General features: G+C 37.9%; 1 protein-coding gene across 1 annotated transcript in view; it reads left to right on the top strand.

The window, feature by feature from the left end:
• ildr1a (immunoglobulin-like domain containing receptor 1a) overlaps positions 1 to 25,592 on the top strand; it is a 46,248-nt gene extending 20,656 nt beyond the window's left edge. The window contains exons 2-8 of the mRNA XM_043701026.2: positions 7,355 to 7,525; positions 13,709 to 13,858; positions 16,332 to 16,451; positions 18,304 to 18,450; positions 19,387 to 19,521; positions 22,553 to 23,427; positions 23,979 to 25,592. Of these exons, the coding sequence (XP_043556961.2) occupies positions 7,355 to 7,525; positions 13,709 to 13,858; positions 16,332 to 16,451; positions 18,304 to 18,450; positions 19,387 to 19,521; positions 22,553 to 23,427; positions 23,979 to 24,020 (1,640 nt within the window). The 3' untranslated portion in view covers positions 24,021 to 25,592. The remainder of the gene's footprint in view (positions 1 to 7,354; positions 7,526 to 13,708; positions 13,859 to 16,331; positions 16,452 to 18,303; positions 18,451 to 19,386; positions 19,522 to 22,552; positions 23,428 to 23,978) is intronic.

Here is a 25,592-nt window from a genome sequence, read left to right as displayed (position 1 = left end):
TTCTTTCATACATTTATATGCTGATTTCCCAGCAATGAATGGAAGGTTTATTTGTTTACACTTGATACTACTGAAACAGAATAAATAATCTAGAAGAGTTGGTGTCTAGGAGTGCCTGATTTAAGGCTACAAATAAATCAAGGTTCAGATAACACTGTCACCACAAGAAGTCAAAGCGTTAGCATTGATCAAATGTTTTCTGAGCTTTGAAATTTGTTTGTCTTGTAATACTATACACCATATACACATATGAAAATTCAGAATTCAACTGCATATTGTATTTTGCAAATTTTGATTGCATCATCTTTTTGTGGGCTATTAATAACCCACAATTTATTGCCTTTAGTAAAACAAAACTAAGAATGAAATGAGATTTGATAAGATGCAGTAGTTAAAATGTCCTCATCCTGAATGGCTTCAGTGATACTGCGAGCCATAGAAGGCATCACTGATGGTCTCTCTTTTTTTGAAATTCATGACACAATCCACTCTTCCAATGTGGTCTCTACCACCACCACTATCCCATTGACTGACTGCTGCTGGGAATATCTATTAGCTGCCACTTTGAACAGTAAATGAGAAAGATGTTTGTGAGTAAGTATGGCACGATGTGTTTGAGTGATGGGCATGCATGCCAGAATTGAATTGCAATGTGTACACACTGAGATGAGGGTGTGCAGGTTATATAAAATGTGTGAAAATGAGGTAATGCATTTGAATGTGAAATTGATGTCATAGTTGATAATAGGCAAATGAAGATGTTCTTGTAGCCAGAGCTATGCTGGTGGTGCAGTCAGTTGGATTTGGCATCTAAGGAAACTGACCTTAACTCTTTCAACACTAGGTGTTTATCCCAGAGGATCTCCATGGCCACCTACTCCCACTCCCTTTTTGATTACAATTGCAGAGGGTCTCCTGGCTCCCTGAGGGAAGAGAACCCTCTCTCCTTTTGTCCACCTCCTTGCCCTGAAACTTCAACGTGTCAGCCAACAACCTGGAGTCTTATTCTTTTTTGATCTATTGTGTCATTTTAGTTCCTTTCAGGTACTCTTCCAAAGTTGCTCAAACAATTTCATTCCATGATCTTTCCAAAGCACAACTTTGCATAAGTGGTACAGTCTGACAGTAGAAAGTGCATTTAGCTTTGACTGATAGCAGCCTTGTGGAAACTTAGGACGTTAAGCAGCTATACAGTCACTCAGCAGCATATTCAACATTAGGCTGAATACCATAATCATGGAAGTGAGTAGATAGCATGCAGCCTCTATTATTTAAACGCAAGGTGAATGATCACCCATGGCAATCCTTACTCTTGAAATCAATGGAACTTTGACTTCAGTAATGAAACAAAAACAAAAATTGCAGGAAAATCTCAGCAGGTCTAGCAGCATCTGTGGAGAGAAAACAGAGTTATCTTTTGGGTCCAGTGACCCTTCTTCAGGACATACTGATTCAGTGCTGAATCTAGTTCTGAAATTGATGTTCCTTGCCCTCAAAATCTGTGCTTGCCTGCCCTTATCCTTGGGTCTTTACTGAAATATTTTGCCTCACTGGGTTGCTTTTTATTTATGGGATGTGAACATCCCATGCTGGGCCAGCATTTATTGCACATCACTAATTGCCCTTATGTAGATGGTGATGAATTGCTTTCTTGAAGTGCTGAAGTTTCGGGCGTTAGAGAATCATAGAATCCATACAGTGCAGATAGAGGCCATTGAGCCCATCAAGTCTGCACCGACCCTCTGACGAGCATCCCACCCTACCCCCATAACCTGGTGTTTACCATGGCCAACCCACCTATTCTGCATATCTTTGAACTGTGGGAGGAAACCAGTGCACCAGGTGGAAACCCACATAGACCGGGGTAGAACTCCACACAGTCACCCAAGGCTGAAATCGAACCTAGATTCCTGGTGCTGTGAGCCAGCAGTGCTACCTGTACTATAGGTAAAACCCACAATGCTATTAGGAAACAAGTTCCAGGATTTTGACCAAATTACAGCAATGGTATCTGGAATACAGGAGTACTTCCATGCCCTTGTTGCTCTAGGTGATAAAGCTCAAGTGTTGTTGAAGGAGCCTAGGTGATTTGCCATAGTGATTGTAAATAATACATTACTGCTGTTATCATGCATTATAGTGCACAGAGTGAATGTTGAAGATAATGGATAGAATGGCAATCAAATGGATGCTGTCATGCTGCTCGGTAGTTATTGGTGTTGTACTCTTCTTCACATCCTGACTTAAGTTTTGTGGATATGCACTATCTTTGAAAAGAGTACAAGTTTTCTTTACTACTGTTGGGATGTTGTCAGGGCCCGTGGCCTTTGCAGTATTCAGTGTCTTCAGCCATTTCATGATATTATGTGGAGTGAAACAAAATTGGCTGGACAGTGGTGTCTGTCGCTGTGGATCTGAGAGACTGAAATGAAGCACCCACTTAGCACTTCTGGCTGAAGATGGATGTAAATACTTCACCTTGTCTTGTTGCACCGTTATGCTTGCCACTCCCATTGTTGAGCTGGAGAGATTTATGGAACTGTCTTCTCTTGTAATTTATCCAGCATTATTTAAGAATGAAGGTAGCAGGCCTACAGAGCTTTGAAATTATCTGGTGATTGTGGAATCAACTTAGCTCCACCTGTTGTGTGATACGTCCAATGTAAACATGCGAATGGTCTGTGTGGCAGCTTCACCAGGTTGACCCCTCACCTTTTTTAGGTATGCTTTGTGAACCTTCAACAAGCACCCTGCACTCCTCATTGCATCAGGGTTAATTTTCCAGCTTGATGGTAATGGTAGAGTAGGGTAAGTGCCATGCCATGAGGATTTAGATTGTGCTTGAGTACAAGTCTGTTGCTGTGGATGAGCTGCAGTGCCTTTATGGATGCCTGGTTTTGGTCTACTAGATCTGTTCAAAGTATATCCCACTTAGCAGAATTGTGTCACACAACAGGATGGTAGGCATCCTCAGCGTGAAGACAAGGCTTGAACTTGATCTTTACAAAGACTGTGTGAACATTTGCAACGAGTAGTTTAGTGAGGATAAGGTGAAATAGGTTTTTCTCTTTTTGATTCACACCATTTCCCACTTCCCTGCAGAGCCAGTCAAGCAGTTGGACTCCATTAGTATTGATGCTACCGAGCAACACTTGGTGGTGAACGTGGCCATCCAGAATACATTATGGGCCCTTGTCATCTTCTGTGCTGCTTCCAATTGGAGTTACATATGAAGGTGTACTGATTTGCCAGCTGAGGTGGAAGAGGCAAGTGCAGGTTGAGTGGAGGTGATGGTCAGCAGCAAGCTTCCGTGTCCATTCTTCTCCTGATGCCATGAGACTTCATGGGGTCCAGAGTCAATGTTTTGGACTCCGAAGGCAACTTCCTCCTGACTGTATGCAACCATGCTGCCAGTCCTGGTCGATTAGTCTTGTTGGTAGGACAGGTTGCACCTAGAAACTATGATGGTGGTATCTGGGATATTTATCTGTAAGGTATGACTTTGTGAGTGTAGCTGATGGGTTGTTGCTTTACTAGTCTATGCTGCAGTTTTCTGTTTTAGTAAAAGTCTCAAGATAGTAGTAAGAAATACTTTGCAGGGTTGGCATAGCCATTGTCATTTCCCAGTGCCTAGGTCAATATTGAGTGGTTTGTTACAATTGACTGGCTTGCTAGGCCATTTGAGAGAGCATTTAAGTATCTAACCTGTTACTGTGGGTCTGAAGTCATGTAGACCAGACCAGGTAAACAGGCTTCAACAGTTAAACTTGACTGTTCTAGTGGTGAAGTTTTGTTCCTCTTTAATTGAATGTCTTGGAAAGGGTGGACGCTAGGAAATTGTTTCCGTTAGGCGAGGAGACTAGGATCCGTGGACACAGCCTTAGAATTAGAGGGGGTAAATTCAGAACAGAAATGCGGAGACATTTCTTCAGCCAGAGAGTGGTGGGACTGTGGAATTCATTGCCGCAGAGTGCAGTGGATGCCGGGACGCTAAATGTCTTCAAGGCAGAGATTGATAAATTCTTGATGTCACAAGGAATTAAGGGCTCCGGGGAGAATGCGGGTAAGTGGAGTTGAAATGCCCATCAGCCATGATTGAATGGCGGAGTGGCTGAATGGCCTTACTTCCGCTCCTATGTCTTATGGTCTTCTTAATTTAAAAAAAAAAGTTCATTCATGGGATGAAGACATCACTGGCTAGGCCAGCATTCATTGGCCATTTCTAATTGCCCAGAGGGCAGTTAAGAGTCAACCACATTGCCATGGGCCTGGAGTCTCATGTCGGCCAGACCTGGTAAGGATGGCAGTCTCCTTTTGTAAAGGACTTTTTTTTACCTTTACCAAGTAGCATTTTTCTTTGGGGGAAAGGTGCTCAGCAAATATCCAGAAGTAGACAGTAGTTGATTTTCTACTTTTGTCCTTTATTTATATGTTTTATGTTGATAGAACCCTGATGAAATCTGGGGCGAATATCACCTGACCAAGACCTGACCTGTATTTGTGCTGAAATTTCTGTTTGTGACAAAGTGGAACTTGAAGTACCTTTCACCAGCCACTTTGAATAATACTTTTTAAAATACACAAGGTTCGATTTGGTTTTGTATGCATCCGTGAATTTGTCCTTTGTTTCAAAGCTTGCAATTTTGCATTCAATAAGTTAAGCTTTAAAGTGAAAACAACTTCCACATAGAATGCATTCTGCAGCAAAATCAGGCACATTTCTTTTGTAGAATTCCAGTATTCAACCCTTGACTCTGGGTCTGACTCTAGTTGACTGTTTATTGAGTGATTATAGTGTGTTGCAAGTGTAGCATCTGGAATGGAAGTCAAAGGGCAATTTATAAGTGATTAATTAAACTGCCTTGTAAGTGCATGGCCTGGATTTCATGCAGAATTTGTAAAACCCAACCATCACCCATTTTTGTCTTTCAAAATGTACACCTGACCCAAGTGTATCATTGCCAAGGACTACTAGTGTCCTTTTTATGTAGAGGTCAGCTTCACAATGTATTTTGAGACTTTGATAGAGTATGACATGGCACAGGGCTGGTTAAAAGGCACACCTCTGTTCTCCAATACAATCCAGCTCCCAATACCATATAACAAAGTCAACTTCATTTCATTCCAGAATTTACACCGATTCCCTGGCATTCATCTAGTAGCAGGTGTCAGTCAGACAAGTAGTTTCTGGGATGGGACCTGGTAAATTTAAATTTGTATGCAGTTTTAAGCATTGTAATATGTTTTTCTGTATTTAGTGATGCATCAATTATTTCAGCAAGGAATGCAATATTGCACACATATTTCAACTATTAGATGGAATTTATGTTTGGGTGAACAATGTCCAAGCGAACTTCACTCTGCCTTTAACATTTGATTTCTGTGGGAAGCCATCGTTCACACAAGTCATTTTGTTTAATCATGCTTTTTAGGAATGCAACTACAACTTTAACTGAAGACCTGCTGTATCTAATTTCTACCGCAGTAAGGACCCACTCGAGGTTTTCTTGGGACAGAGAGCAATGTTATAACCTAACCCCTATGAAAATAATAAGGATGTGATGTCAAACACCCACAATACATCCCGCATGCCCATATACACAGATGCACACATGAACACGTGCAGACACATCCCCAATTTGTACACGCCCCATGCGCTCAAATATCTTTTAAAATCCAACTCTAGTGCTGACCTCTAATTTTGGAAATGCATGGATGCATGCATTGCTTAAAGATCTTTAAAAATTAAAAAGTATTTTTGAAGTCATTTTTCTCCAGCTATATACTCCCATTTTAAGTTTTTTTTAATCAATTTATTTCAGAAATGTTACTGCTTTTACGTATGCACCTTAGCCGAAGCACAAACAGATTTTTTAAAATCCATATTGTTGCCGAACATGTTTTCTTGTGAGAGTGTTTTTTTTTCTCAGCTGGTTTCATTTCTGCAATCAAAGCTCTACTTTCTCTCTTCTGCCACATGCAGCTGAATTTCCATTCCTGAGTTAATTGTCTCCAAGGAGAAGGTGAGCACTGCAAATGCTGGAAATCAGAGTCTGGAAAAGCCAGTCAGGCAGCATCCGAGGGGCAGGAGAATTGACGTTTTGACCATAAGCCCAAGTTTAGTTATTGCAATTTTGTCAACAAACAAACATTCTCAGTATAGGTTTAAAAAAAACATCAGATGATGCTATTTTAAGTCAATGCTTTTAGTTTTTGATTAAACAATTTCAAGTCCATGAAATTTTAGATATTAAATTAGATGATGTAATTTGAAAACCAATAGTACATGTTTTACATCATCATGACTATGTAACATCTGCTGCACTACACTGCATGTAGTTACTTTCTTATCTCTGATATGTTGGGTTTCTAAAGGATATCCTCACTATACCATAGTAACAGCACAACTAGCTTGTGGATGGTTGTCAAGTAATCCTGACAATTCAAAACTGGACAGCAAAGGCTGACCTGCCTAATGTTTCTTTTCATATGTAAGCAAATGAATGGATTTGTACATTTTTATATATGGGTTTTCTAATCAAAAAGCTGTTTACAATTACATTCCTACCCAAATATTTTACCAATAAAGAGTGCCCTTAAACTAGGATGGATTAGAGATGTATCTATATACTATTATCTCCATTTAATTGAATTTTAACATTACTATTCTTTTACCAAAAGTGATTATTAAATATGACCCCAAAGTTGGACCGGGCATATTTACTCCCTTACCAATTTCTTTGTGATATAGCAGTCTCTAGTTTTCAATCCAGCATTGTAACATTTCTAGAAAGTCAGCCTTCCTTGCACAATTCAAAAGTAACCGCTCCAAATATGTTTTAAAAATATTAATTATGTTTTGCTTCTGTAGAGGTTGCAAACACTCAGCTTCTGAGATTATCCAACAGTCATTCTTTCAAAGTGGAATCCATACAATTTGAAAATCAATGACACGATATTCCCTGAATTATCCCTGTAATAGGCATTTCTGAAATATCTGCCCAGTCACTTAATGAAACAGTTCTGACCTCTTACATCTGACTGGGTTCCTGTGCATCCACTCTCTATAGCATCTCTGATCTGCTGCTAGTGATCAATTGAAGACTTGGCAGATTCTGTATCCAGTCAGGGAGCAAAACTCCATTACCCAGTTATAAGATAGTGTTGTTTTTGAGGCACACTAATGGGAGCATCACTTAGGGAGTTATTAACCAATGGGTGTATTGTTAATATCTTATTTCTGTACCATTTGCATGATTTTAATGTACTTCCCTTCCAACCAAAGTAGCTACCAATTTAATGTTTTAGTCTTCATCGAGCTATTCTGTTGACTATCTGTAACCTTTTCTTTCAGCATGCCTTGCATTGTTGGTGACGGTGCAGGAAACCCAACGTGTCACAATGCTTTTCTCATCCATTGCTCTAAGGTGTGATTATTCAACGTCCTCTCAGTCTCAGGATGTCGTTGTCACCTGGCGTTTCAAGTCATTTTGCAAAGACCCCATCATGGAGTACTATTCGTCATGTAAGTGTTACTATTGTTCTTTTGGCATTTCTACTGCCTCTGGACTTTGTGAGAGAATTGTTCAGTGACCCTTATATGTAATACTTTACTTTGTCAACTTAATATAATTCTATAGTGATTTTTTTAAAGCATTGAATAAATTGTCAAAACTAGGTATGTCACATTTTATAATTCATTTTGTGACAGGTATTGAAACAAAGTCCTATTGCTGTATCATATACTAACTAATAAAGCATACTAAAGACCCCATGTCAGGAAAATAGATTTAAGACCTTATTCCCCCTCTCTCATGTTGGCACTGTTTGCTTTGCATGGTACCAGTGACCTCTGATACCTTTTAAGTGACAATTCTTTTTGAGCCCAGGCAGTAAATTTCATTAATAAATACAAAGCACTCTGGATATTGGAAATCAGAAATAAAAATTGGAAATGCTGCAGGTCAGCAAGTCATGCTGTATCTGTGGACTTAAAACAAGGCTGGCATTTAACAAGTTGATGCTTTCCATCAGAACACTCATTGTTGAATTCTAAGATATTGTAACTGTCCAGTTTAAGAGCGGGAAGAGGTGGCACAAGCTAAACATAAATGGCCTATTGATAGTCTTGTGATATGAGAGCATTATCATCCTCATTATTATATAGTTTGTGTTTACAATATGTTTTATTCAGGTCAAGTACCATTTTTTTTGTATTCTTGCAAAATGACTATTGAAGAAACCTGCTCCTGCTTGAATAAGTGGGTCACTTGGTAACAATAAAAGCTGTCTGCTGTAATATATGGTAAACTGACCAACAGTACCATCTAATGTGAGAAAGTGGAATTACACCACAAAGATGTACAAACAGTACTCCTTAATTAGAAGCATGTCCTGTCTTCCGTTATTTCAGTACTTCATGCTGAAATAGTGCTTCTACTTATCACTGCAAGTAGACATAAATTTCAAAGGTTTGCATCTTTCTTGAAATTTTAAATTTTACTTTTTAGTAATAAGAATAAGATTGAATATACAGCAATTCAGTTTGTCCTGCAGCTTGCTTTTCTGTGTTTACACATAAGACATTTAAGTTGCAGGCATTATTTCATAAATGTTGTGTTTTAACAAAAGGAGATATTGAAAATGGAAATGTAATATTTTGCTCTGAACATTGAATATAAGTAATTATCTGAGAGACATTGGATTAAGATTCTCTTTACTAACTCACTTGCAAGTGCTCTGTTCACTCTACCACATTTCCATTCATTCATTCATTCATAAAACCGTATTTTTGTTGTACATTTTACTTTTACAAGATAAACTAAATTAAGCATCCCTTCCTATGCTGCCAACCCATTATTGTTTCTTTATATCTTTCAATTCTTATCTGCTCCATGCTGCAAGCAGTGTTTAGACCTGTTTCTGTATAAAAGGCTACCCCAAATAAGTGTTAATATTGTAATCTACTTCAAATAATGCCACCTTGGCTCCATAACTCACTCGAAATTATGGAAAGATTATAAACTAATTAGCCCTTGGTAACCATCTCCCAGGCTTCAGGAAATCAAACAGTTTCCTCCACCAGCAAGTCCCTCCAGTGTGCTGCTTTTTATCACTTTGACATTTCCTTATATGCTACCTATTTCTATAATACCGTAGTACCAATTTCTAACTTTTACTAAGGATTACCATCTTGTACTAACGTATGGATTTATACATTTTAAATACATATTAGATAGGTGCGCAACCCCCTTTTAAAAACTTGCTATCAAAACAGCATGAATGAACATGTAGGAATTGGCAATAGTAAATGAAATCTTATGACCCACTTGCAAGAGATCAGTTTAATACCTTCTGTACTTTAATTAAGTACACGTATAATTTCTCACTTATTTAGATCATATAGGTCTAATATTTTTTACTACCATTGCTAACTTTAAAGACAAAGGGGCTAACACCTCTTAATTATGCAAGTTAGACTGGACAGACATTCTAATCCCATCAGGAGTAACAGCCAGCATTTAGCAAGTACTTAACCTACCTTCTGCTTCCCCAGGACAGATGTCACATAAACTTGTGTACAATAGATACAACTATGTAACAACATAGTGCTAAAATTTTAACGTATGTAAAAACTGCATAAAAGAGGCTACTGTAAAACTGTACTTTGGATTCCATCGCCGTCTTGAAATGCACCACTGCAGATGCCAAATAAAGAGGATATTTTCACCACTCAGCGATCTCAGTCACTTTGAACACAATCCTACATATCTCTGATCTACAATAATTCTAAAACTTAACAGACTCTATTAACAATTTGACATAATTGACAACAGTCCTTGCTGAATCAGAAAGTTCAGATTTCACTCTGGGATTTTGACATGTGGTTCAGACTCCTATTCAGTTACAATAATTAAAGGAGTTCTTCATTGTTGAGATGCCATACCTCAATGAAACGCAGCTTCTTCCAGTCATTTAGATCGATATTTAAAGTTGGGTGATATTATCTGAGGATAGGTGGAGGATTCTCATCAACATTTCTCATTAAACATAACAAATGCTATTTTGTGGTGTTACTAATCTTATGATTTGGTTTGTGTAAAACAATTGCTATGGGAGACTATATAATGAATACATTTAGGGACATTTTTGTATATTAACGGGATGCTATATAAATGCAAGCTGTTCTGTTTGTCCATTTTTATCAAAAAAGAATAAATTAGTGAAGTCTTATGCTCACTTGAGAGTTTTAAGAGCTCCACTGCAGGTTCCTGATATGACCTACAGTCTTGTTATCAGTTTAAAATTTTTAAAGTAATATATTTTGGCAATATATTTTCCTTTTCCACTTTTTTATTTTGGAAATCATATTTACTTTAAAAGGATGGCCAGGTGGGATGATTATGTTGCAAAATCAGGGTTGGAGAAATATATAGAAATATAATTAAACTGAAAAGAGTCATGAACGTGTGCATTGCAATGAAATAGATTTTTGGAAATTTTATATTTTAAATTCACTGGAGCAAAATATTATGCGAGCTGGTAGACCCTGAAACTCAAAAGTTTACATAACTCAAACAGGAGAAAGAACAGTGTGTGAACTTTTGTGACGTCCGATATGTGGACAAAATAAAAACACAGAATCATTTCCAATGGATTTGCACAGAGGGAGTGTAGACTAAGTGTAGTCTTCAGGGGAAAGGCACCTCGGGATGTTTCATTCCATAAAGGCACTATATCAATTCAAGTTGTTGCACTTGATACAATTTGGGATTAGAGGGCTGGAGGATAACTGGATGTGGCTGCACTGATCTAATCAGTGCCCATTTTAATTCTTAGCATAATCGTAGAAAAATACAGGAACAGGAGATTTCTGGTATTCGTAAAAGCACTGCTCAGCAACCTTGGACTAGATTTTAAAATAAATGTCGCGCGGGCCTTTTTTTTATTAATTATCTGCTCTCAAAGTAGAAATATGTCTGAGTGCCTTAATGACTCATGATTCAAGTTTCCAATTCCTGTTGGGCATACTCCCACAGATTTTGTCACGCAATCTCCCAGTGCCAACCATCTCATCTCTACTCTTGGCCCATGCCTAACCCCATGGTGCAATAACTTTCTGTGAAAATTAGAAAGTGACTTTGATGTCACTACATGATTTAGATGATTTGTTTTTGTAACCAGTGAACAAAACTGTTCAACAGCTTTTTGTTTTTAAGGACAATTAGTTATTGTTCTTGTTATTTTTTCTCACGGGTTGTTCTCAGCCATGTACTGAAAATAGGTATTTAATTCCTGGAAACTTTAGGATGAGAGTTGGCAAACCTGTCTTCCATTATAACTTGCTGTCATTTGAGGTACAGACATTTTATTTTACATTTGCTGATGTAAAATATAAACACCAAGTGGAGTAAGATAAATGTGAAAGGCTTGCGAAGGGGATTTATGATATGCAATGATGCAACAACAGCTTTTTCTAAAAAAAAAAGGAACCTAAAGAAACTGCAGCTTGATAAACTTGTTTTTAACAACTGTATTTGAGATATTGCTTATTTCAGTCAGTTCAAGACAACTGGGCAACTAGCTAGTTGTTGGTTGGGCATGCATTCAAAGCTGAAGTAAACGTGATAGTCACATGGAATCGCAAGGAGAGTGTAAAGAACTGAAAGTGCAGGCCTTTTCCTAAAGGTGCCATCTTAACATGTGAATCAGTGTGTTAAGTAAGTATATTTAGCAGTTCCTCAAACGTGATCAAAAAACTAGACCTAGTAATTATATTGGTGACCTTTGCTCTATCAGCACAAAGATCAGCAGTATTTTCGATGTGCAATACGCAACAAGAGATTTTCCAGCGAAGCAGGAAGATTTAAGTGGGACCAAAAGGGCGAATTATAAAAACAAAATTTTAATGGTGTTTAAAAATATACTGTGGATAATTGGATTCTGAGGAATAGCAAAATTAAACTATATTTGAAAACATTGAAACGTAGAAAATAGGAGCAGGAATAAGCCCATTCAGCATGATCATGTGTATTGCTCATGTGCAGATAGAGTGTAAGGGTCACCAGTATAATTACCAGAACTGGCTTTTGATCACGTTTCAGGATCTGCTAAATATGCTTGCTTAACAACATTGATTCACATAGTAAAACAGCACTGTAAGGGAAAGCCTTGCACTTTCAGTTCTCACTTGTTTGTTCATTGCTTTACCCTTGTGATCCCCTTGTCTCTAGGGAGGGCTTATGCCCTGAAGAAGGGCTTATGCCCGAAACGTCGATTCTCCTGTTCCCTGGATGCTGCCTGACCTGCTGCGCTTTTCCAGCAACACATTTTCAGCTCAGCATCCCCTTGTCTCTATGCAATATTCCTAACTCTGCCGTACTCCATGACATATTTGTCTCTAGAAATCTGTTCTTTTCTTGAATGTATTTAGTAACTTAACATCCACAGCCTCATGTGGTCATTTAATTCCACAAGTTCTGATTAAGATATTTCTCCTCATCTCAGTCTAAAATGGTTTACTGTATATCCTGAGACTGTGACCCTTTGCTCTGGCCCCCCAGCCAGGGAAAATATCATCCCTGCATTCAGTGTGTTCAGCCCTGTTAGAATTTTAGATGTTTCAACGAGTTCCACTCTGATTCTAAACATCAGCAATTTAGGCCCAATCTACTCCATATCTTCCCTCTCCCGTAAGTCTAACCTGCCATCCAGGTGTCCATTTAGAAAACTTTCCCTACACTCTTTTTATTGCAATTATATCCTTTCTTGGGTAAAGGGCTCAAAACTATATGCACTATTTCAGATGTAGTCTCATCAGGGCCTGGCACAGCTGCAGTAGGAATTTCTTGCTCCTGTACTCGAAGCCTCTTGTTATAAAGGCCAATATATCATTTTCCTTCCTCAGTACTTGCTGCACCTTCATGCTTGCTATCCGTGACCTAGTGTCTAGCACCCAGGTCTCATTGTACATCAACATTTCTCAATCTTATCACTGTTTAGATAATACTCACCATACAAAGAAACCAGAAATTATCCACGTGATGAGAAGAACTCTAAATGATTTAATTTGTGCAGACTGCAAGTCATAAAAGAATCTGCCGTGAGAGTAATAAAGTTAGAAATTAAAAGGCAGGTTGTTGATGAGATCAAAGCAATATTTAGTTGTGCATGAAATTGGTGCGAACTATCTAAGGAATAAGGTTAATTGATTCTTTTTAATAGGATGTTAGAAATACTTCAGGGATTAAAAATTTGCAGATGTAAATAAGAAATTGTAATTGTATTTTAATTACATTTACTAGGTAAGTTACAGAATTTGTCAAGCTAGTTTAGAAATCTGTTTATGTACACAAAGTCAGTGAAGCAAAACCTATGAAGAAATTTAAAGATATAAGGGGCTGGGACAGTGATCAGTGAATCATTTGAGAGGAATTAGAAAATTATTTGAAAGTGGTGGGGAGCATGGAGGATATTTTGATTTCGTTTTGGATGTCAAGCGAGTTGGCATAGACATGTGATATACTAAATGGCTGCTCCTCCAATTACTGTAGTTCTGTGGTCTATAAAACAGTTGGAATATGCCTTAAATGAATTTACATAGTCCAGTGTTTGCTGAGGCTTGTGCAACCATTTAACCATTAACTTTAGGTGAGGTGAAAAAAAGAAATAGGTGATTATCTTTATAAATGTTACTTTTCTCTTCCAGCATACATTGCTATGTTGAGTATGGGCCAAGATCCTACCAACGATTGCCAGGACGACCAACGCACTGTGCGAATCGTTATTCAGAAACGGGGACAGAATGAGCCAATTCTTGGGCATGAATATAGACAACGGAAGATTACTATTCAGAACAGTAAGCCACATATTGAGAATAACTGTACTTCAATCAGTGGGAGGGCAAGCTATACCAATCATTGTAATGTATTTGTTTACATTTTCACGTAACATTTTCATGACTTTCTTAACTGGCTAAAGTTTCACCTATGTTGTACTCTCATGAGAGACTGATTTACTGAGCATAGCTAAGACCTTGCCAGTTTGAACAGTTGTTAAATTCTTGGCCTCTTTGGGATATTCTGATGCATGTTTATATTCATAGCAATCAGGGAGTCCTTATTAAAGAAAAGGTTCCTTGGTATGTGGAAGTGTGTCATCTATTAATAAGAGAAAAGATATTCAATGTAGTCCCACTTTACTGAAAATTACTGCCTAATTGATGCCATAAGATGAGACAATTGATTCTGCAATAACGCGGTAGTTGTGTTCTCGTGCAACCCAGTGTTATAAGAAAATCGTGTAATAGCAGCACCATTTAAACTAATGGGGCCAAATCGCATTATAACCAATGCACACTTTAAAAGTTCACACAGTAGAAACAGTGTCCCCAATTTGTCAATTGTGTTGTAGCGAATTTACATTAATGAAACGCATGTTATAGCAGAATGACCTGTACTAGATTTAAATCTTGGATCTACTATAATTCAAAACCTCTCACTGTTGCAGGAACCTATAATTCTTTTTAAAAAGAAAATCTGTCATTGCCTGAAGTCTTCAATCTCAGTAGCGAACAATCAAATATAATTCCTTTAAATATTATTGATAAAAGCACTATCTAAGCATTAAAACAGCATTGTAGGCACAAGACTGTGAGCAATACTGATGGAAGCCCACCAGTTGTTTTAATACAAACTAACAAATGAAAATTATGGAAAATGTTTACATGACAATACTTTCAGAATTTGTTTTGGAAAATCAGCAGAGGTTTGGGGAAAGGGTTTCAAGAATTTTAAATCCTGACTGTCCGGAGTCGGGCTGTGAAGGACTCAACCTTTATTAAAAAATACCCATGGAAAGAAACTTAAATATAATCTGATCTCAACATGCCTGATATACCTTTCATGTTTTGTCCCTCCTATTCTATTCTTTGCTGAACTTTATTTTGTTATTCATTCATAGAATGTGGGCTTTGCTGTCTGGATCAGCATGGTTGCCAATCTCTAATTTCCCTTGACAAAGTGACCATCTTGGACTGCTGCAGTCCTGGGTATAGGTACAATTAATGTTGTTAGGAAGATAGTTCTGGCAGTTGATCCTACAAAAGTGAGGCAGTGGTGATATACATTCAAGTCAGGATGGTAAGTAGCTTGGAGGGAAATTTTGGGAAGTGGTGTTTCCATGTATATGTTACCCTTGGCCTTCGATTATAGAATTGGTGGTGGGTTTCGAAGGTGCTGTCTAAAGATCTTCGGTGAATTTCTGCAGTGTGTCTTATAGATGGCAAACACTGCTGCTGCTGCACATTGGAGACGGAGCGAATGTTTGTTTGTGAATTGCAACTATCACAATTAAGTGGGCTGCTTTGTCCTGGATGGTATCAAGCTTCTTGATAGTTGTTGTAGCTTCACCCGTCTAGACAAGGGGGGAATATTCCATCACACTCTTGATTTGTGCCTTGTGGGTGATGGACAGGCTTTGGGAAGTCAGGAGGTGAGTTACTCCCTGCAACACTCCTAGCCTTTGACTTGCTCTTGTAGCCACTGTATTTGTATGGCCAGCCCAGGTCAGTTGCTGGTCAGTGTTAACCCCAGGATGATGTTAATGGGGATTCAGTAATCGTAACGCTACTAAATATCATGGAATCATGGATTTTCTTTTGTTGAAGATGGTCATTGCCTGACACTTGTGGCATGAATGTTATTTGTCACTTGTCAGCCCAAGCCTAGACGTTGTCCAGGTCTTGCTTCATTTGGACATGGACTGCTTCCATAGATGAGTTGTGAATGGTGTTTAACTTGTGTCCCAAAATTACCTAAAGCTGTTTTATAAAATGTCATGACTCTTGCATTGAGTACCATTCATTGCATTCCCATTGTCATCTTCTTTCTATGTCATCCACCCCTTGGTATTCCCATCAATATTTTATGTCATTCTGATGTGATGATCATAATAGGCTGCACCAGAAAAGGTTGAGCTCTGGATTTCTTTTTACCACCTGTGTAGCTATTGAGAGTTTCATAACAAACTTAGCAGATTTGCCGGTCTGTGATCTGGAGAAAAGTGATAACCATTGTCCATTTTACTCAAATGTGGATGAGTATCTGCTTTAGGATGCTGAGTGGAACTTTGTGGACAAACCAAGTTCAAACACTACATTGGCAGCAATGCAAAATTACTGCAGCATCATTACAGATCCAGAATGAAATTAAGTGCTTTTTTTTGTATCATTTCATTTCCTGAAAATTGCTTTGAATTAGCCATTAGTTAATACTGATTTGAAAATCTAGATCAATTTTGTGTAATGCACTCTACGTGTATTTATTTTGTAGGGGCTGACCTGTGGATTAGTGAAGTGATGTGGTGGGACCATGGTGTTTACTTCTGTACAGTTGAGGCACCAGGAGATACAACAGGAGATTCAGACAAAGAAGTTCGCCTTATTGTTTTACGTAAGTTTTTTTAAAACTTGTTTGCATGTTAAGCTTTTTCTAAATTACCCTTTTCTAGAACTAAATCATTTCACTGAAGTATATCTGCTACATAATGACTGTCATTTTTAATCACTGATTTGCTCATCTTTTCTTGATAGTTGCAATTATGGGTATGAAATGACACCATTATCAATCTATAATCAGTAACTTACATCAATGCAGGCAGTCAAATGTCTAATATTTCTCTCAAACCACAACTATCTGCCTTCCTTTCAAAACTAACTCTTCAGCTGATAAAACAGTGGACCCTGGTTTATTTTTCTGTAAGAATAATGGTATTGCCTTTTTATTGGTGTAAATGGTATAGTAACCTCAGTAAGAGGCCAGTGAAGAAATGTGAATATCCAAATAGTTAATTAAAAGTGATTTTCATAACTTTATTTGCCTCATCTTGAAGTTACTGTTACTGCATTTCTATGGTAGAAATGAACTAAAACTGCAGGAGATATTTAGAACTAACAAGTGTGAGTCCCCTTTTAATACTATATAATAGCTGTTCACAACTGCCAGTCAAAAGCTATGGCATGGAAATTTAAATTTAAGAGTAGACCCTCCATCTTTTTGTATTGTGTATTGATGTAAGAGATTTTTAAAATGTCAACTTTAAAGAATTTTGCTTTTCCTTACCTTTTTTCTTTTTCTCTAGACAGTCTTTCTGATGTTTATATAGTTATCTGCAGCTGATTTGACATCAAATTTATCTCTCTCAACTCACACTCCTTCCATCTCCTTATGCTGTTTATTTAATTCTTAAATCTTCTTGGTTCAGATGATGTGTTTCTCTGCCTACTTTGTCAACTGTTTGCAGTTTCAACAACTTGGTGGGAGGAATTAATTAGAGTTGAAAGATGGTGGGCAAGTTGAAATAACAACCATCCTTCAATTCCATGCAATAGAAAAATCTAGGGCAACATTTTAAATAACATCAATACAGATGAATATCACAATTCTGGGAAACATGACTTTGGGCAGGGTTTTATGTGCACTGCTGGTCAGCTTACAGGCAGCTGGTCTGACCTTCAAGGGCTCTTTCCTACTTGACTTCAATTTTTGAGGCTTGCAGAACAAGTTTAGGGTGGAGGAGAAGTCTAGCAGGGCACCCTACTCTCCCCTCAAAGGTAAATACAACAGACGCTTCCCTCAAGAATCTCTTCCTAACTGGGTAACCCTAACTTACCCCAAGGTCTGTCTCCCATGAACACACTCTCCCACATTCTGATTCTCCATCAGGATCCCCACACCACACTCCTTAATTCCCTTGAGTTTCACTTCCCTTCTCTTCTGCCTACCTTGCAGCTGTCAGCAGATCTGAGAGGAATTTTTCTGTTTCTGTAATGAGAACATCTTCAGTGGAATGTCTTTGGAGCATTCTTATAACCATCTGTTAGCTTCCGAAACATGCATATGTTTGGAACGCTGTAATTTGTGAAAATATCAGTGAAGCATTCAGGCACATTTTATTTATAATATTCTGAATTTCTCTTTAGCACAATGCAGCAGTGCAGAGGATATTGATCATACTGACTGCATATCAATATGTAGAAATGTAGGTGATAGAGTGGGTGCCTAAGTTGACGATTTTCCAAACATGTGCTTGTGAATGTACATACACTGCATACAAACTCAATAAGAATGTTTTGATAAAGTGCATGTATAAAATGAAGGGATAGCTGTGTATTGAAAATACAACCCCTCACTTAACGTAACACGAGCACTTGTTAATGCATTAAGCCTAACACTGAGAGTCCTCCTTTTCAACAGATTCTCCGACAGCGCTATTAATTCCTGTTGTTTTTCCTTTTTGTTGCAGATTGGCTCACAGTGATATTGATTATCATGGGCATTTTGCTGTTGTTCATACTGATTAGTATCTGTTGGTGCCAGTGTTGCCCACAAAGGTGCTGCTGTTATCTCCGATGTGTCTGCTGCCCAAAACGTTGTTGTTGCCCAGAGGAAGGTAAAGCCTTTTTTTAAAAATTAATTACCTCTCTTTCCAGGCCTTCCCTAAATAAGTAGCTAACTATGTCGAAGAATTTGCAACATCAATCCATAGAAACAATGCTAGTACCAAACTCAAGTATTGCTGAAGAAAATACACAGGGCACTGTTCTTTGCAGGTAAAAAGAACATGTACATGCACTGCGCCTGTTTTAACTCAGCCAGACATGTGAATGCCATTCACTGGTTCAGTTCAGTCAACCTGCTTACAAGGCCAGACAGTTTACTATCAATTATCATTAACTTAAGCATTTTCCATGGCAACACCTCTACCAATCAGAGTGACTTGCTACCCAATCAGGATTCTCCTCTCTCTGTATAAATGTTAGTTTTGCCCTTGAACTGGTGTTCATCTTGAATTGGTTTCCTTGTGAATTTTACTGCTGAATATAAGATGGAAAGCTTTGCCAAAATGCTTCTTTTTACCCAACCAAGCTGTGATCAATCCAATAAATAATTGGCTCGTGTCATGCAATAGTCAGTAGTGGTACATTTCTAAAAATGGAGAGTTTGAGTTTAGTTTCTTTGTCCATTAGACACAGTCATCATTGAGAAGGCTGGTAATTATTTCCTATTTCTCCATGCTTTTACACAACTCTGTGGCTTGCAATTGACTATGATAGCTACTCCTTGAAATATTCAGCTGATTAACTCAGCTGCTACCCCACAGATGCTACCTGATTTGCTGAATGCTGCAGCGTTTTCTGTTTTCCAAATAGCCAGCATCTTCATGCTTTGCTTTTACAGTTTAACATAATCTTTCGCTTCTAAATGAAATACTAGCAACTGTTTAATATTAATATATTTATTAGTAACTTTATATTTCCGGAAGTTTTGCCAATGAATGTTTTTGCATAAAATACTTACCTAGGACACATTTTTGTTTCAAATTTAGCTCTTCTAAGACATGAACTTGTTAAACAGGCAAAGCAGGGTATGTTACCATGGATGTTTAACAGGCCCATGTATGGAGAGGATGGAAGGAATTCTCAGCTAAACTCAACCTACATGAATGGACTGACACAAAGAGGTATGTAGTCTCTAGTATTCATGTGCTAATGTATACTTGAACTGAAAATCCATGATAACTGAGAAGGCAACAAAAATGAGTTGGGATTCTATGCTAGTATTTTCTTTTCACCACTATGCATCAGTAATCTCAAGCTGATGAAGCACTGAAGAAAACTTTATGATGATATTACGTTTTGATTGTGTTTTGTTGTCCTACACCAAGTACTAGTCATGTAGAATCTTCAAGTTCATTTCAATTTTGCAAGAACTAGACACAGCTTTATGGAAAAGCTGTACTTAAAGAAAAACAAAGCTGTATTCATGTTTACTCACTCACATATGGGCTCCATTTCTACTTCTAACCATCGGTTTTTAAAATAAAACATTATTGCTATTTCTAAAACTTGCCTGTTCGTGCAGCCAACTGGATAATTGAACATTGTTAACCATCCCACTGTAAAACTTCATCCAAAAAATGCAACGTCTCCGAACAAATTCAAACTCTCTTTAACTGGGACGATTAGAGGTCTATTTAACAGATATACATCGGACTATTTCGCACAGAAACAGGCTATTTAGCCCAATCAGACCAAACCTGTATTTATGCTCCACTTGAACCTCTTCCCATTTTTTTTCTCATTTAAATATTTCATTGGAATTATCTATTCCCTTCACCATATTTTTGCCTGGTTTCCCTTTAAATGCATATAAACTACTCAATTCAGATCATAGAAGTAGGAGCAGGACGAGGCCATTTGGTCCATCAAGTCTGATCTTCCATTCAATACAATCATGACTGATCTGATTGTGGTCTTAACTTCACTTTACTGCCTCCACCCCCCTGAATCCTTGACTCCTTTGTCAATCAAAATTTTGTTCTAACTTGGCCTCAAATATATTCAGTTTCCAGCATCCATTATTATCTGTGGAAAAGAATTTCAAAGGCCAGTAAACCATCTAGAGAAGAAATTCCTCATCACCTTAAGTGGGAAATCTCTTGTCTTAATATAGTCCTGAGTTCTCTGTTAACAGGGTAGATGCAGAGAGGATGTTAAATCCATTCATAAAATAAACTACTCCTGAGTGACATGCACTCTGGGGCCTGCCTGCTTCCTTCCTTACAGATGGTCATCCATTCCTTCCCTGATCCCTTTGTTTTCGGCTGCAAGAGGATGACATCTGAAAACATCCTATCCTTATAATTTTCAGCCTCATGAATTCATTGCAGTGCCTCCATCTGATGCTCATCTCCAAAGCCTGGCAGTCAGGCTGATCAAACAGGCTGCACTTCCTGTAGAATTGGTCCAGGCTACTGGAGCCTCTAGTATTTCTCATGTACTCCAGGCTGTGTATCACATGGGTCTGAGCTTTGCTGCTGTATCCTTTAGGTCAAGTTTTTTAAAAAAAAAGGCATTTGAGCCAAGTAGAAAATTTATTAAGTTTCTTAAAAGAAATGAGAATTCTTGCCTTTCCTCATACAACTTTAAAGTAAACACACAACTTAACCATTACTTATTAAGCAGCTCAAAGCTTTGATCTGATGCCACTTTTGCCAGCCTTTTCGAATTCCGACAGGGTTCCAATTTGAGGTTTAGTTGCTGTTCTCATTGAGCTCGCTATGGGTCTACTGCCCTTCCCATTTCTTATGCTATCACCAGTTTGGAAGGTGCTATTGAAGGAATCTTGGTGCATTGTTATAATGCATCTTGTGGATGGTCCATACTGTTACAACTGTGCATCTGTGGTGGAAAGAATGAATTTTTGTGGATGAGGTGCCAAACAAGGAGACTATTTTGTTCTGGATGGTGTCAAGCTTCTTGAATATTGTTGGAGCTGTGCTCATTCAGGAAAGTGAAGTGTATTCTTTTACACCATTGACTATGTATTGTAGATAGTGGAAAGGCTTTGGAATGTCAGAAGGTGAGTTATAGTTGACAAAGGGAGGCAATGGCCTCTGGTATTGCTGCTAGACTGATAATCCAGAGACCCAGGTAATATTCTGGGGCTGAGAGGAATCAATATATGTGGAATCAAGAGTCTAATGGTGACCGTGAATCCATTGTCAGAAAAACCCATCTGGTTCAGTAATGCCCTTTAAGGAAGGAAACTAGCATCTTTGCCTGGTCTGACATACATGTGACTCCAGACCACTGCAATGTGGTTGACTCTTACTTGTCCTCTGCGCAGTTAGGGATGGGCAATAAATGCTGGCCCTGCCAGTGATGCTGTCTTCCAGTAAATTAACTTTTTAAAAAAAATCCAAACCCCCGATCTGTTCCTATAGCCACAGTATTTATTTGGCTGGTCCAGTTCAGTTTCTGATCAATGGTAACTTGCTGGTCATTGACTGTGGGAAATCCAATTCTAGATCCAACAGTAAAATATCCTTCTTGGGCTTTTTACATATTGGATTAGAAAGGAATCTGTGCAGATTGTAGGAACTCTGTTTCCTTATCCCCTGTACCTAGCTCTTCAATCCAAATAATTTCAGGGTTGTCAAAATCTCCATAATATTATTTAATTTTCTCAATTCCCAAATTTGTTTGCATATTTCTTACCCCACCTCTTTTCGACTATTGCATGGTCTGTAGATTACACTTAGTATACTAAGTACTTTCTTAAAAAAATGATCTCTATCTACATATGATTCTAGTTTTCACATTGATAACTGTAACCCTTTATCTACAACAATTCTGTTATGGTGAAGGTTTCTCCACCACCCTCTCTTCCCTTCCTTTGTTTGCTAAACATGTTGCATTCTACAGTGTTTAATTTCCAGTTTTCTTGGTACCATATCTCAATACTCTAAAAGCATGATTAGCCTCTAGCTCCCCTGGATTCTTTGTATGTTGCTACACTGCATTTTGTTATTTTTAATGGGATTTTTTTCTCACTTTATGTTCAGCCACCTTTTTAGATTTCCATTCATTTTGTAACTCTACTAAGTACACTTTTGTCAATATCATCTTTTACTTTATTCTCACACATTGAAAGTAGTTCAGAAGCTTGTATATGTAGTTTAATCTTTCTCTTTTGTTTCCATTGTGTAGATTTTTCCACGAAGAACAGTATACCATTGTCTGTGGTCCCTTACAGTGGTCACCCAAATTCTTCTGTTAAGATGCTGGACTATATAGAGAATGAGGTGAAAAACTTGAACAGTGTACAGCCTCTTCAAAATGGAATCCGTACAAGTGGTAGTGCACCTCCCAGTGTGCTTTCATCACTAAATGAAATTGGAGTTCGAGAAATAGATCGTCGTATCATCCACCTACCTCCAATAATGGAGGCAATCCATGACTCTAGTCTTCCGTCATCACAACGAACTAGCAACTCATCACGGAGGAATAATCAACGAAGGGCTAGAAGTCATGAGGATATTTTGGATATGGGGCTTCCCAGAAGTCAAAGGTCTCAGGAAGGATCGAGGTCCAGTAGGAGCTCTCAAGACCGAAGAACTAATCGATCTCGAGGGAATAGCAGAGATGACTTTGAAGAGGGCCGGCAGAGAGGTCAGTTGCTCTCAAGAAGACAGCATTTTGAAGATTATAGTGATAATTCTGATTATGAGGACAGGTCAAGACACAGCAGCTCAAACCAGAGGCATGGCAGAAGAGGTTACGAGGAGAACAGACGACCACATCACCGAAGCAATCAAGATTATTCACCTGAAAGAAGAAATAGGCGCAGAGACCGAAGCTATTCTCCTCCACCTCGTGGAAGACGACAAGGATCATGGAGCTCCCTGGATGATTATGATAATCGCTCTCGATATAACAGGGTGCGATCGGATGATCGAATGGCAGACTGGTTGGATACCTTGAAGAAGCCATTTAAGTATCATGAGAAGCCCCCAAGCTACCATTCTGTAGATGGTGGTTCAGAGGAAAGCAGTGCAAGAAGATCCAATCATGGACGACAATCGGTAAGTTTTTAAATTATTTTGGTGTTGCAATATTGTAATTTATACTTCGATGTTTTTTCTTAAAATGAAAACCAGATTCATGTTCTAGTGTATTGTACATTTGAAAGTGATATTATGTTTCTTGGGTACAGTCTGGAGAACAGAAGTTAACACTTCTGAATCTTACCTAAAGTGTTCTGGATCTTGACTGGGCTATGTATAGGATCACCCCCTACAGTAAAATTATTTTGCACTTGTGTTGAGGTTCTTTTTAATATATCATTTAATTAATGAAATCAGTTAAACAAAAATATCAGCAACATCAAATTCCAGCCAGGCAGTAGTAGAAATCTTGCTACACAAAACAATGACAAATATACACCTGAGAGTTGTTATGTTATTGTTTGGAGATGTAAGATGATTTCCTTATTGTCAGTATTGCAATTTGAAGTTCTGTTCTATACTATGACTATTAATTTTGTGAAAATGAGGCTGCATGTAATGGTAGCTATAAGCATTAGTATTGCTCACAAAAAAGATGAAACTGAAGTCTAATGTTCTTTTATTGACAGGATCGGGGCAGTTCTCGTAGCGGCAGAAGTGTAGTGATCTGAAGAAATCTCCACTCATTGTACTCCATATCTGCAGGGTGGGTTGTAACATAGATGGCGACATTCCTTTTTAAGCAGAACTTTTCATCATGTACATTTGAGGATGGAACCAAAGGCCAATTTATATATGGTTTTAAGACATGTTTGAGATGTGATTTTGCAACAGAAGCTAATTACATGGGACGGACAAAACTTGTCATCTGTGCTGATTTTTAGAATGGGCAAATTATGGCGATAAAGATTCATGGTCAAGTGCTAGTTTAAAATTGTCTCAATGTTTTTAAAAACAAAGCACTTCATGTGAAATTCCAGCTTACCTCTAAAGATATATAGATGTTTATAAACATGAAGAATAAATGTTCTCTATATTTGAGGAAATATACTGGCGCACCACTACGTTGTGATCCATGGAGACCTATCATGAGACCAGGTAATGCCATTAAAAGCACAAAAGTAGTAGAAAGAATGATGAAGATTTGCAGATAAGTTGAACAAAATAGCTCCTTAAACCAATTGGATCTGATTGTCAATGAAATCCTATTCAATTACCAATATTTTCTCTGATGTCAAAATGTGAATATACACGTATGATCAGGCAATTCAAATTCACAGATGGTGAGTTCTAACTTTTACAGCTAACACAAAATTGTGTTTAAAGTGTACAGTAACAAAATCAATACATTTTTACACTATATGGCCATTTATTGAAAAAATCCATCATTTTCAACTGTGTACATTTACTCCTTGCCTCTTCCTTTGCTGATGTAGGATATTTTGAAGTTGCAGCAATTGATTTCTGGTTTGTTTCCAACCAGCTCTGTGATTCCTCAATGTCATGGATTACTGTATGTGATGGGGCCAGAGGTTTGGTCTTGGTATCATCACAATCAGCTTCAGCTTACTCAATGTCTTGAACATTTGGATCTGTTATACTGGCCAATCGTCTGACTGACAGTACAAGTACACATGGCTGTATCCTAAATATGACCAATACTTATTTATACAGAGGAAAACCTCTTACAATTACAATGGTAACACTTCCCTGGCTGAACTATTAAATTTGTCACTGGGCTGCCATTGTAATGGTTGATTCTCAATGTGACTGGAAATGAAAAAGTTTGGCACCGTTTTATTCTATTCAATTGCTTGTTGGTCGAGATAAATTTATATGAAAACTTTGGGATACAAGAAGCCACTGTAATAATATTCTGCCTAAAACAGACTGTTGTAAAAGGCCCCCAGTGTATTATACTAACTGAGGTGATCTGTGAAAATTTCAGTGACCCTGTATTTTAGACTGTAAATCTAACAAAAAAAAACTTGTCTGTTTTACAAAGATGTGTTATTTTAGAAAGCAGCAAAAAGAAAACTTGTCAAAAGAATTACAAGTGTTTGTGCTTCTAGGAAATTTTGAAGTTTGAGATTTGGAGGACTAATAAGTTGGAATTGTTTCCTAACTTTGAGTATATATGGAAGAGTTTTTTAAAAGTCTCACCTTCTGTATATTATTTTGTTTTATTTTAATACAATTGAATTGTATATTTGAATAAATACTTTTCTTTTTGTTGCAATCTT

The sequence above is a fragment of the Chiloscyllium plagiosum genome, unplaced genomic scaffold (genome assembly GCF_037043375.1).
Source record: "Chiloscyllium plagiosum isolate Xiang-an unplaced genomic scaffold, Cpla_swu_hap1 HiC_scaffold_12, whole genome shotgun sequence".
NCBI lineage: Eukaryota > Metazoa > Chordata > Chondrichthyes > Orectolobiformes > Hemiscylliidae > Chiloscyllium > Chiloscyllium plagiosum.
This window is presented reverse-complemented; position numbering and strand designations above follow the sequence as displayed.